Raw genomic sequence first — 13,743 nt, 5'->3', positions numbered from 1 at the left:
CCCGCCATTGCATTGTATTGTACTTTTATAAGTAAACCTACTCTGAATAATATTCACTGGAGTAAATAGTGTGACAATCAGCCCTGATTTCCCCTACTTTATTATTAGCTTAATATAATAAAATAGTTAAATAATGTGGTTGATAAAATCATACATTACATTGACAAAAGTCATTCACAAATATATCTAGATGTCTAAAAAAAACATCCTATGGATCTGGTTTCTGTAGCGCATTTTTAGAGGAAGCATTAGGTGAAACAGGGATATCTGGCTTCCCACCACAATACTGGAAGTCTAATCTAATTAAAAACTAAACAAAATACATTGGAAAGGAAAGAAGCACATGAGCTCTAGCCTGGGGGTAACCAATGTTGTATTTGGTTTCATCCATTTAGTTTTCTATTTTTTTCCCATGTATTTTGGTAGAATAATCCCCTTGCCGGGGAGAAAGACAAGTCTGAATATGTTCTCTTGTATTGGAATACACAAACAAAGACTGTTTATTTCTTTAGAGGACGACAAAAATGGTCACTTTAAAAATGGACATGTTTATTTGACATGTCAACAAAGCCTTGGGTAAACTCATTACAGTGAAAAGATATGCCAGCAATGAAAGGAAAACTTAGTGACTAACTATTTACAATATTTCAGCACAAAAACAAATAGTTGAATAGGAAATCACAAAAAACATGACAGTTTGTCCAAGCCAATCATTTTATTTAGCGTTAGATTGATAACAAAACATTTTTAAGCTAGTGATAAAATAGTTAACATTTAGTTCTTGTCCTCTAATCTAATTAGACAAGCAATGTTCCAAGAGAGCTGATCTTTAGTATAAAACACAGAGACACTTTACTGTTTCTATCACTCATTTTGACTGTGCTTGTGTCAGTTTTTTTTTGTTCGAGGACACGCAACTATTGATCCTGCTTTATCTTAATTTAGAATAATTTTCTTTGGCAGAGCAAAAATAGACAAAATAACTGCCCATGTTGGGTCTAAGGCCCTGTTTACACCTGGTATTAAGATGCGTTTTGGTCGATTGGATCACAAGTGGACAATGCTAAATACAGGCGTAAACAGGGTCTAAAACATTTCGAACACTTCCAGAGGTAGTGTAGATACCCCTGTGGTTGAATGCGTTCGAATATTCAATAAAACTGCCTACTCTCCGCTTACTGACCTAATGCGTAAACATTATGGAAACGTGCAAGCTAGACGAAATTTAAACTTTGTCGGCTGAAGACCCAAGTTTGGTTTGAAGATGAAAAATGTACCAATCACAATGTTCTCTCACCAATCCTGATTTCTAACACACACTCACAGTGTTCAGCACGGTCTTGTGGCTATCAGAGCAGAAACAAAAGTTGCTCTCCGTGTGTTGTTCCGTCATCTCGGCTCGTGTTCATATGTAAATTGCATGAGCTTATTTTATCAATTAGATAAAAAGATCTGAAAAAGCCCATTCATTTACCCGCTCATAGACCCTAGCCTCAAATAAATCAGGACAGAGTGGTTGAAGGTGGACAAAAACACCAGGTGTAAACAGGAATGTGTCTCCTTCGTCAACTTGTGATTAGATCGACCAAAATGCATCTTAATACCAGGTGTAGACATGGCTTCTAATGCAAGTTAAGCGATACTAACTAACAGGGTGGCCGATGGTTGAGAAAGTACAGAAATCCAATTAAATGCTTATTAGATACCATTTTTTACTCAATATTGTTCATTAAAATTATTTCAAATATTTGAGAAATGAGAGTTTATGGTTATTGTATACTTTGGAACCGACATGATTAATTTTCAATCGGCCAATGTCGATTTCAAATTGAGCATATACGTCCAATAGATCAGTCTAACAGTAATAATGACTGCTGCGAACAGTAGGCATTTTTCAAAAGCCTCTTTCTTTATTGAAAGATCCGACTGTACATGTACAAATAAGTACACTGAAATAAGTCAGAATCTACAGCCAAACACTGGTTTCTGGTGAGAAAAGACCCATCCACACATCCAGAATCTGCTAGATGGGGATGTTGTGGAAATAGACTAGCATTATCATAGTAAAGCTGTTTTACTGCCAAAGATTACATCAACCTGAGATTTTAGAGAAGGTCCATTATTGATGAATTGCTCTGCACTAAGAAAATCCAAAAAAGGAAGGTTAGTATTCAACCTCAATCCGAAATGGTCACAGATGACACGGTGTGATTATACAACAGGGAGTTCATCCCAAACCAACAGAGCAGCGTTTCTTTGTGTTTGTGTGGGAAGTTGGCACACGATGATAAAGCTTCTGATGCCAGTGATGGCTGTGATGTTAATCTTCTTCCATGAGGTCATTCACCAGGAAAACTTTTTGACAGCCATGGCAACCACTATTCTTTCCTTTCGTCTTACGTTAGGCTAACAATTCACAGTCTAGCCTATGACTGCCTACTACAGATCAACTTCCATGCTCTCGTCTAGCCATGAACGGAATCAAGCACATTTATGTGGTTATAAAAATAGATTCACAATTTTTTTAATTGTAAAGTGACATAATGCATTGGTGGGAAAATAAAGAGCAAAAGCATAAAAGAATCCTCTGACTGCAGACTCTAAACTTAATCAAGTTAATTAAAAATGTTCCAATTTTAGGTTTCAGAAGGGTGCTCATAGACACAAGAGTGGACTCAGAGGTCCACAAATTTAAGACAAGGGCAGTCTGACTGGACTGCTGCTACCCAACGTTTTGGAGTCTGGGTGCACAGATTTTTATCAGTCTACTTGGAAAAAAAGTCATATTTACAATGTACCAGGATGCTACAACAAGCACTAATTACTATATTTGCCAATGTTCTGATGTTCATGACTTTGAGTCCTAGATATTCCTAATTTTATTGTATATACTAACGCACAGTTTTAATCAAGCTGCAGCAGGTTTTTGTATATGCGAGTTACATTCTTCATCTGTCTGTCTAAGCGTGCGGTCACGTTTTGAAATTTTGGTGAAATTTAACGGGCAAAAAGTTCCATTGTCTATTGTCAATAGTGTAGCAATGTATGAAGCACAGCTCACACAGAAGTCACTTTCAAACAAAGAAGCTTTCTATTGGTCAACACAGCAAATCCGCATGACCAATGAACCCGTTTGCAAAATCTGTGTATAGGAAAATCTTTCGTCCACAATCACATTCCCTGATTCTTAAAATTCCTAAAATGACTGGATTCTCCCACAAAAATTCACCAAACAATGGTGTACTTGACACAATTGTGATCAAATAATTGGCATGCATCACCTCTATCTTTTGTATCATGCGCACAACTCCGAAGCCAGTTGTAGTTTGATCCTTATCTAGCTTTTAGCGTGACTTTTCACAAACTGAACTGGCGTGATTTTGTCAGATCAAAATCAAACTTCTAAGGTGCCTGGTAAAGTGCTTAATTAAATAGTAGAAGAATGTCCAATTGTAGAATTATCCAACCCTAAATGTTGTATAAGTAAAACAGTTATTTTGCAAAGTGTTATTTTACAGGTTGCGTCTAGATGTTAAGCATTGTTCTGCAAAGCTTTTGTAAGATTTGTGTTTGGTTCTGTATGGAGTGTACGCAACGTTTTGTAGAACAAGGATTACAATTTCATGACTTTTATAGACTTGATGCTAATAGTTATATAGCAAAATAGTTAAATAGCTAAGACTTTAAGGGCTAGATTTTCTAACAGCTTGCACTAGCGCAAACCCTCTTTTGGCGTTGAAAAAATACTGTCAGGATTTACTAAAGACACGCAGTGGAAAATTAGCGCAAAAAAGGTGTGGACACAGTTATTTTTACAGCTGACCTTATTGTATATGCTTTTGTAGAAGTAAAGTGTAGGACTGAAAAGTACTGGGGTTATAAATTCCAACCTTATTTGTTGATGAAAATTATTCTGATCCTTCTTCGTAATCTGTACGTTAGATACTTTGTTAAGCCATGTGACCAGATAATTTAGCCTATACTTTGTGTACGTCAAAAAACGTAGGAGAATATGTTTTACGTGGATTTTTTTTTACAAATTGTTTTGTTCGAGGAAAAACACTAAAATTCCGTTAGAGTACAGTTATAGCAACAGTACATTGTTTTTCTGATTGAGCGAGCAACTCCAAGTAGATAATCTGCTCACAAGCTTTATGTTACACCTCAAATGACAAGAAAATTTATATTAATGTTAATATTAAGCAAATCCCAGCACGCATTCTCTCAAATGCATCAGGTATTGCAGATTGCAGTTTATATGAACCGCACGCCACTGCTGCATACACCAGTAATTTACACATAAAAGTGTGAACTGATAGAGAACAAAGAAGTAGGATAGTAACATTGTCATAGAATTATTTAATATGTATTTATTAGAAATAATAAAATATTGTTGAATGCACAAAAAAAAAAAAAAAAATAGTGGAAAGTTGGCATATTTTAAAAGAATTCAGGTCTTCTCAGGTCCATTTGGTAAAAGCACATTTATTTAAAGTTGGCATGGAGTCTTTTTTTCTCTATTGTCAAAGTTTTCGAACCCGCTCAGTTTCTCTGATCCTCAGGTTTTCAGATCAACGTGGACCCTTGAAGACCTCTACAATAGGTTCCATATATTTAGATTATGAAATCTTGAACTTTACAGATAAAATAAGCATTCTTCAAATCCTCTTTTCACTTACTCCAAAAAGCTGGTGATATAGTCCTTGCTGCAGGCTGACCAGGAGAAGGGGTTGGTGTTGGCTGTGATATGGGCTGCCATCAGCTTGGCTGTCTCGTGACCTTTGGTCCCGCAGGAGTTCCCGATCCCATCGTGGTTCATGCCGAAACTGCGAGACAAGCGGCAGATCATGAGCTTTGATGGATCATGTCAATCACATGGCCCACCCCGCACACAAGCAACAAGCTTGGGCAGCTCTGAAAGATCAGGAGCGGAGGATGTCTCCTTCAGCTAAGCTGTAAAGAGAGGCTTTTTCTGACTCGGTAACAGCTGTGAGAAGAGGACAGATGGGTCAAAGGCCAGGGGCTGTCTGGAGCTTTGGAGGAGCGCGAAAGTTGTAATCACCACCCTGATCCCGGGCTGTCAATCAATAATTACACGTTTGAGCAGACCTCAATTGGACAGTCATCTCTTAATGAACCTGGCCTGCTTTTCCCCTTCCTCCAAGCTGCTTTCATCTGCTCATGGGCCATCGGCGTACAAGACTGCTGAAGCATTCAGCCACATTCCTTGCCGGCAACTCCACAAATACATCATTTGAGCAGTGCACATTTTGTTCCCTTACATATCTGTCTGGATATTGTATGAAAAAGTTAGATCACCTTACAGCAAGACCTCGAAGCTTTTGTTACCAGCCGGGGTCTATCCAAAATCAAAAATCAGCCTCTAATGCATATAACATACCCCCCACCACATCACACAATTCCTCTGTGTTTTTTTTAAGGTGCACATTTATGACATTTCACTCTACTCTCAATATAAATCAGAGAGAGAGAAACCTTCCCCACAAGAAGTAGGGGTTATTTTTACAACTGATCCACAACAGAAGCAGACGCAAGACATAATAGAGGAAATTGCCATCTCGCTGAACTTAGCCGAAAAGCTACGTAGACCAATAGATCATGGTTATTTTTCTAAGCTTTCGGGATAGGGTTCATTTGTCCAGACTGTCATTTGCATAAAGATGTGTGTGCAGGCAGTTCACGCTTTGCGTTTTGGCTTGTGGAATATACATAATAATGACCACAATAAAACCAATCTAGACACAAATATTCTATGAGATCTGTAGAATATTGAGTAATTTTTCAACCACAAGGGCTAATAGAGTCCTGACCATAAACATTCAGGGGTGAATTCACTAAACAGTTACGCTACTTTTATGTGTTGAATTTCAGCTTATTCACTTGCTACCTGTTATCCAGTTCAACCGGATACTGCTCTGAAATAGAGGTTAAATAAGACAAAGAAAAATCTTTTTTTTAATTTTTTTTTTTTATTTAGTTTAAGAAACGTGACAAATTCTTAAAATGCACTCTTTGGATTCATGTTGCCTTTGAAACACTTTACACCCTGAATACATGTGAGTGCACATCTTTATCAATATTTTTTCTAAAAATAAACAAGTATAAAAAGTATTTTTTACAAATATCATTAGATGATTTATTCATAAATATCAAGAAAAGTGTTTGAGTCACACCACATGACATTTTACAGCCTGTGCCTTGTTATAAAAAGTTAAAATTATCTGATATTTTAAGAGACTTTGACACAGTCATGAGGATCTCCATGTATCTGCTTGTTGGTTGCACCACATGACATTTATTTGGCGAATAAAAGTTTTTCAAATAAGCACTTTTGTAAAAATAATTTTCTTTGGCAATAATAGAAACAAAAGATTCCATCAAACTACTTTTTAGGTTTTATTTTAGAAAATTTCATAATTTGAATTAAAACATTGAGTTATGGTGCTTATACAGGAAAAAATAGTTCTAATCTGGCTTGCAGCATTCTCGTATACTCATCTGCAAATTATTTCCTGTCCTAGGTATTTAAATCTATGGATAAATACGCCACAAAAAGGGACCACAAATGTATAAACTCACTGTAAACAAGGCTTCAATTACTTAGTGAGCAATAGAAAGTGATGTTTGCCTTAGCAAACACCACTAATTAACAACAATTAACAAATTGCAATGTGTGTCCATAAGACTGATCTTACTGATGCAAATGGTCAGCCAGAACACAGAGACAAATAGAAAGAGAAAATATACTTACTTGTGTCCGATCTCATGTGCAATAGTGAAGGCAGAGCCAAGGCCTATATCTTCATTAATACTACAGCTCCTCTCGGGCTCACACATTCCGGCTACGGACGCCAAACCTGGCCACACACACACACAAACACACACACAGATGAGGTCAGGTCAAGGTGTAGAAGTGCTACACTGAGTCACCACCATAAAATGAGATTCTTCACATTAACCTCGAAACCACTGAACTTGAAACTGGTGAAAAGTTTATGCGAAAGTTTTTTTAAATCACCAGGGGGTGGGTCAACACTGACGGCTAGACGATTAAATAAAAAAACAACTGATGTTGTAGCTGGAAAATGTCTAGGCAAGGGGGTTAGATTTATAAATTCTACATCTGGTAACAAGGGACCACCTAGTAATGCAAGCCAGAGCTCGGAATTCAAGAAAACATTTCACTTTGTGCCCCTAAAAATATAGATGTTTTCATTATTCAAGGTTTCAAGAGTCAAAGAAATCATTGTTTTCTTAATCCTGTTTTGTTTGTTTTGTTCCAAATGAGATTTATTTGACAATTTTTGGGTATTAGCACAAAACCGACATAAGCTGAAATTTACTACTGACAGTGTTTTGGTCCCCAGCCTACAGAGACTTGTCTTTTTGAGAGGTTTGTTCTTTAAGTGTTATGTTGCACTGTCATTTTCCTTGCCATAAATAAACAGGCCTGTTATTTAATTCATATGGAATGAAGGAAACATTCAATCTACTCTTGTTTTTATGTTGCAACTTTTGTAGCAAGACACCTGTGTGGCAGGACTGGCATAGGGCACTTAATCTCACAAAACTTTCAAATCTTTCTGTCCACTGACTACATAGGCAACATGACTGATATGAAACATCATAATCATAATTGACTGATTTAAAACACTCTCCATAGACAGCAACTCGTACTGTATGTCATACAAACAACATAATGCGAAGTACACTGGAGACTCAACTCACAATTGATTTAAATAGAGGTTTGGGTTAAGATGTTGATAACCTAAACAACATATTACTCTAATAAACATAAAAAATACACACACACACAAAAAAAATTGGGTAAAATAGTCAGTTTTAATTAGATTAAGCCATTTTAATCTGTATGGATTTGAATAGATCTGAGTTATTTAAAATTAAAGAATAAATTTGAATTAAAGGGTAAGTTCACCCCAAAATGAAAATTCCATCAACATTTACTCACCCTTGTGTTGTTCCAAACCCATAAGACTTTCGTTCATCTTCGGAACACAAATAAAGGCATTTTTAATAAAATCTGAGCCAGTTCTGTACTCTCCATTGATAGCAACTACCACTTTGATGCTTCAAAAAGTTCATAAAGAGATCGTAAAACTAATCCATATGAAATGAGTGGTGTAGTCCAAATTTTCTGAAGAGACATGATCGCTTTATATGATGAACAGATTGAATTTAGGCTTTTATTCACAAATATACATTGATCAGCGAACATAAACAGAAGCTCAACTGTACATGCTTGAGTAACACACAAGAATGAACCTCACCGGTTCTCGCAAGTCAAGCAAGCATGTTTGAGCTTCCATTTACCATAACTGATGTGTGCGTTGATGAAAGTTTATATGTAAATAAAATCCAAAATTAAATCTGTTCAGCGTATAAAGCGGTTGTGTCTCTTCGGGAAATTTGGACTAAACCACTCAATTCATATGGATTAGTTTTACGATCTCTTTATGAACTTTTTGAAGCGTCAAATTTGTAGTTGCGTAGCTGTCAATGGAGCAACAGAAATCACTCAGATTGTATTACAAATATCTTCATTTGTGTTCTGAAGATGAAAGAAAGTCTTACGGGTGTCTCTGATTATTTTTTCCACTGTGCTTGTTCTGGGATTGCCTTCACCACAAATAATTTGGTGGCTTAATTGTGATGAAAATAATGTCAAAAAGACAACAAATACATAAAAAATACAATAGTTCACTCAAAAATTAAAAATTCATATTTCTGGAACAAAAACAGAGAAATTTTGAGAAATTGGTCACTCTTCCACACAATTACAATTAATGAGGTTTTCAAGCATCAAAAAGGATGCAAATGGACCACAAAATTATCATAACAGTAGTTCATATGACTATATTCCATATTTTAGAAGCAATAAGATGTGTAAGGAACAAACCAAAATTTAACTAATAATTCTATTTTAATTGTCCTAAAAAGTCTTAATTTAATATCATGTTTTACAAAACACATCAGATGTTTCTTCCTGACAAAGAAGAAGATGGAGCAAAGATTGAGTCTTCACAGTCTCAAAGCCAGCTGCTTCTGTTAAGGGGAGGGGGTTCCCTTGAAGCTATGAAGTGGGGAAATGGGCTTTTGCGAAATCCAGGTGTCTCTTAGTTCTTTTTTCCCCTCTGTCCAGCCTGGGAGAGTAGAACAATTCTCACCAGATTACATCTGTTGGTGATTGGTGGGAGCAAAACACAAAACCCTAAAGCTAGATGCGTGCAGGACCATCCAAGATCCAAGTAGCTTGGTCTGGCCTCTGATTGGATCAAACATGCAAACATGTGGTGGGTAATTTATCTTTGCAAACTGAAATGAACATGGAGACCTCGGTCCTTTAAAGTTAATATTTCAACAACAGATTCTTGGAAAGGTTTAAAAGTACCTACTTGTGGGGGCTAATAATAGTACTGCACAAGAACTAAAAGAACAAGAAGTAAATGTAAACGTTTTGCATTCATTGTTTTATCACATTCATTAAGAGAGATGTGAGAGCCAATGTTGTTTAGGTTCTTAACATGTCTTGACATGTCTTGAAGTTTGAAAATGCACAGGTTTGTATAAAATTTTAGAGCTATGTTGGAAAATGATCAGTGAATAACTTAAATTCCGGTATGTCCCTCATACATGACTAAGAATATATACTGTACCACAAGTTGTATGGACTCATTTTATGATACTTTTATGCTGTTTTTTTGTTTTGTTTTTTTGTGTTATGGCTTGACACAATATGTTTTTAGTGTATATGGAAAAATGTAAAACATGTATCCCAAGTTCTTAGAAATGCACTCTTTGTATTCATATTGGTTTTATATGGTTTTGAAAAAAAAAAGAAAAAAAATTCTACCATTTTCAAGAAAAGCAGCAATTTAATGATTCTAAAAAAGTAAACAGTAATAACATTTTCCTTACACCTTGCAATACATGAGTGTACTAATCTTAATCATGATTTTCAAAAAAGGTTTTAAATACATTTTTCAAAGTAAAAAGTATGTTTTACAAATATAACGAATGATTTATTCTTAAATATCATTAAGTTTTGTGGAGTCAAATTACATGACATTTTACAGCCTGAACTAACTATGCCATAATTCATATAAAGGTCAAATTATCTGATAATTTAACAGTCTTCCGGCGTCTTTTTTAGATTATTGTTTTCTGCAAGTTGGCTGCACCACATGACATTGTTCGCACCACGTGGGCTTTTTTAAATATTAATAATCAGTTTTATAGGATAAAATAAAATAAAAAATTATTTTAAACTATAAATAACAAGAATTTCATTCTTTTAATAAGTGTTTCTTCATTGATATTAGGACTATCACCTTGACATTTTCTACTTTGCTTCTCCACACATATCAAAAAGAATTTTAATTCAGAAATTAAAACCATGCTCTATTGAAGATGTATTATCTGAATTTTAATGCATTTTTAAACAAACCAACCAACCAACCAACCCCTGGTCCACAGAAAAAAAGAGAAATACAGATTTGAGGTTGAACTACTACTTTAAAGTTGATAATATAACAAAAGAGTACTGGAACGGTCAAACCTGACCTCCCAGTGGGCAAAATATTATTAGAGATATTACATAATAATATGGAATACCAAGGGAGGCTTATGACTGTTTCAGAGCCATCACTCCAACAAAGCACTTCTGGCCTCTTTATCTTCCTTATCCAGAGGCCCAAACAAGAGCGGACATGCAAATCAAAGGCTAATAAGACACCGACTGGAGGCAAGAAGGGTAAGAAAGGAAAGCGATACAGGACGAAAGAGGGCTAGTGGGCCCAGGCTGACTCGAAAGCTCATTGGTGGAGATTGTTTTCCTAAGCCGAGGGTCGCGTTGATATTATCCCCACTCTGCGATGACCCCCAGAGGGCAACACGTTGACCCGAGATCATGACGATGCCTCTGGGTGAGTGGGGGGTGTTGAAGTGGAGATGGAGGTGGAGAAAGAGGAGGGGGACAGCAAGGAAGCAGAGCAGATGCCAGGGCAATTAAAGGGACCCGGGGAATGTGACGAATGCGGTCAATCTGTCAAACCACCCCTGGAGTCACAATATTACTTCCAAGATATACGGTTCAGCCCTGGAGGAGGCTCGTTCAGATAAGACTAGGCTTTGACACTGCCTGCAGACCATTTAGGGGGGAAAAAACGCAAATGTTTGCTTTTTTCTCAGTTATTCCAACTTCTTTAAACATATTAATTCTTCTTTTATCATGTTGTTCTCTGTTATATACTGTATAGTCTAATTTTCTTCACTCCTTTTCTTTTTTGGCTGAACCAGGGGAGGGGTAAACACCTCTGTCCCGTAGCAGACAGAAGTGGGAATGTTAGAAAATGAAACAAGAGACAGCGATGTCTGTAGAGGCAGGCAGGCTTTGAGCCATGTTTGAGCTCAACGTGAGCCAAAGCACCAAACAGCTCAATAAAGACAAGGCAGTGAAGTCTTTCTCAGTAAGCGTGGAGAATTATTTGTTACACCAGTAAAACAAAGCATGTAGCATTTGGCTTTTAGCAGCGTATGTTTAAATCAAAGAATATTTGGTCTTAGGATTCAATTCTGGTACTTACCGAGAGTACCGCAGGGTTTATTCTTATAGGTGCAGATGTCATACCTAAAAGAAAGAAGAAATCAAAAGTGAGGTCTTTAGATGACAGAAATTCATTGTGACTCCATGTGGTAACTTATGAAAAAGACGTGAATGGTGTTTGCCTGTGCAAAACTCGCTGGCTGCTAAGGTTTTCTGGGTAATTGTTTACTGGTTTGAATCCCCTCAAACTTCTATGATATTCTGTCCCCTAGATATGGCCTGGGACACTCCTTCTATATAAGCCCATTTTATCATCTACCTAGTGAAAATCGTAGGTATTAGCACAACACATTAGCACATTTAGGGGTCATGTCCGTGACGCAGATTTTATGGGATTTACGTGTTGAAGTTTAATACTTATTACTACTTTTACTTCTTTTAAGTAAGTTTTAATGCTTAAAACTAAAGTTGTGGTAATATTTACTGCTGCTCTGCAAAATTTCACGGGTGAAATCCAATCATTTCTATTGGAATTTGTCGCATGAGGGCGCAAGATTTCTTCCTGAGGATTTTTTCGAGTTGATCGCATAAATTTGCCACATTGACAAACAGAAAGCAGCTTGGTCTGAAAGTGACTTCTGTGTGAGCTGTGCTTCATGTGTCGCTACACTACTGACAACAGACAATGGCCCTCTTTTGCCCTGCAAAATTTTGCAGAAATTTCGCTAATGTGACCCCACCTTAATGCAATATATTCAAAATATATTACCCACATATTATTGACAGCATCCACTAACTTAACATCTGTTCATGCTTGCCTCATTTTTTTTTTTTTCTTTGTATGTGTTGTTGTTGTTTATTTTGTAACCTAAACTCTTTTTTTTCCCCAATGGGACTTGTCATCAGTCGGCTGACATTTTCGACGGCAGGCCTATATAAAAGAATGCCAAATATTTTCTTATTCCCCAAATGGGGCATTTAACACCTCCTGAAAAATATCACAAGCAGTTTGGTCTGCTGAGTCTGGTCAAAGGCAGGCAGCCAAGCTTTGTTTGACATTGTCCTCAGCGCAGAGGAAAGACGCAGTGCCTGATCTGAATCATATTAAACTATCTTAGAAGCTTTGTGTTTTGCGTCAGGGGCTTGGGGGCGCAGACGTTATGCACGTATTCAGTCAGACTGGTAGTTGGAAAGTTCCTATCGGCCTTCTATTTTGGTGTCGATCTGAAGATATCCATGTGCTTTGTTTACTGTGGCAGCTGAAAAGGCTCAGAGGAGCCAAAAGATCTTTGAATCTGGAAAATCATACTGGAATATTGCAGCCAAAAAAATAAATAATCAAAACAAGGGTTTCTTTGTGCTCATTTGCACAGTTTATAAGCAAGTAAGATGCTTCCTATACAATTTGTATAAATGTGAAAAACGTAAATTCATTGTGAGATCACGCTCATATAAACTCAATTAGATTTTCTTAAGAAAATATGAGTGGTACTTGCTGATGCAAAACATGCTGCCACAATGCTAAGATGTTGTGAGTGGTTGCCAGGGTGTTACTATGCAATTACTAAGGTGTTCTAAGTGGTTGTTGCCCTGTAGCTGTGCAGTTGCTAGGTGGTACCTTACTTAGCCAAGTCAAAAGAGCCTCTCTATGAAAGTCTGGCCACTAGATATTGCTCAGGACCTTTCTTCAGTGTAAGTCTATGGATTTTTTTCATTTATCATTGTAAGTTCCTCAACAAGCTGTGTGATTTGAAGTATCATTTGTGCCATAGTGTTGTGGCATATTATCACAAAAATTAATTTCAACTTGTCCCTCCTGAGGAAACTACAATGGAAGTAAATGGAGCCTATTTGTAAGGGTTTCAATAGTATAGCCACAATAAAATAATGCATCTCTTAATAAATCTCTTATTAACCTTTTCTGTGTAAAGTTATATCCAATTTTATAACTTTGTAACACCTAAACATATAAAATGACTGTAAAAATTGACAAGCTTAAATGCACAGGTTTTAACAGAATAATTAAATGTAAGTGATTTCATACAATCATACATTTCACATTTCTGCATTCAAACCCTCCATAAAATAGCCCCTTTCACTGTATTACATGACTGTAAACTTAATTCTCTTTTTTTTTAAGTTAAATTTTCGATGGTAAT

At 36.5% G+C, this 13,743-nt stretch overlaps 1 protein-coding gene across 1 annotated transcript in view; it reads right to left on the bottom strand.

Moving 5' to 3' along the window:
- Positions 1–13,743, bottom strand: part of adamts6 (ADAM metallopeptidase with thrombospondin type 1 motif, 6) — a 94,200-nt gene that overhangs the window by 61,236 nt on the left and 19,221 nt on the right. The window contains exons 9-11 of the mRNA XM_051910974.1: positions 11,625–11,668; positions 6,773–6,878; positions 4,680–4,826 (exon numbers count right to left, since the gene is read on the bottom strand). Of these exons, the coding sequence (XP_051766934.1) occupies positions 4,680–4,826; positions 6,773–6,878; positions 11,625–11,668 (297 nt within the window). The remainder of the gene's footprint in view (positions 1–4,679; positions 4,827–6,772; positions 6,879–11,624; positions 11,669–13,743) is intronic.

Source organism: Ctenopharyngodon idella, chromosome 10 (genome assembly GCF_019924925.1).
Source record: "Ctenopharyngodon idella isolate HZGC_01 chromosome 10, HZGC01, whole genome shotgun sequence".
NCBI lineage: Eukaryota > Metazoa > Chordata > Actinopteri > Cypriniformes > Xenocyprididae > Ctenopharyngodon > Ctenopharyngodon idella.
The sequence above is the reverse complement of the archived record's forward strand: the minus strand, read 5'-3'. Positions and strand labels throughout refer to the sequence as shown.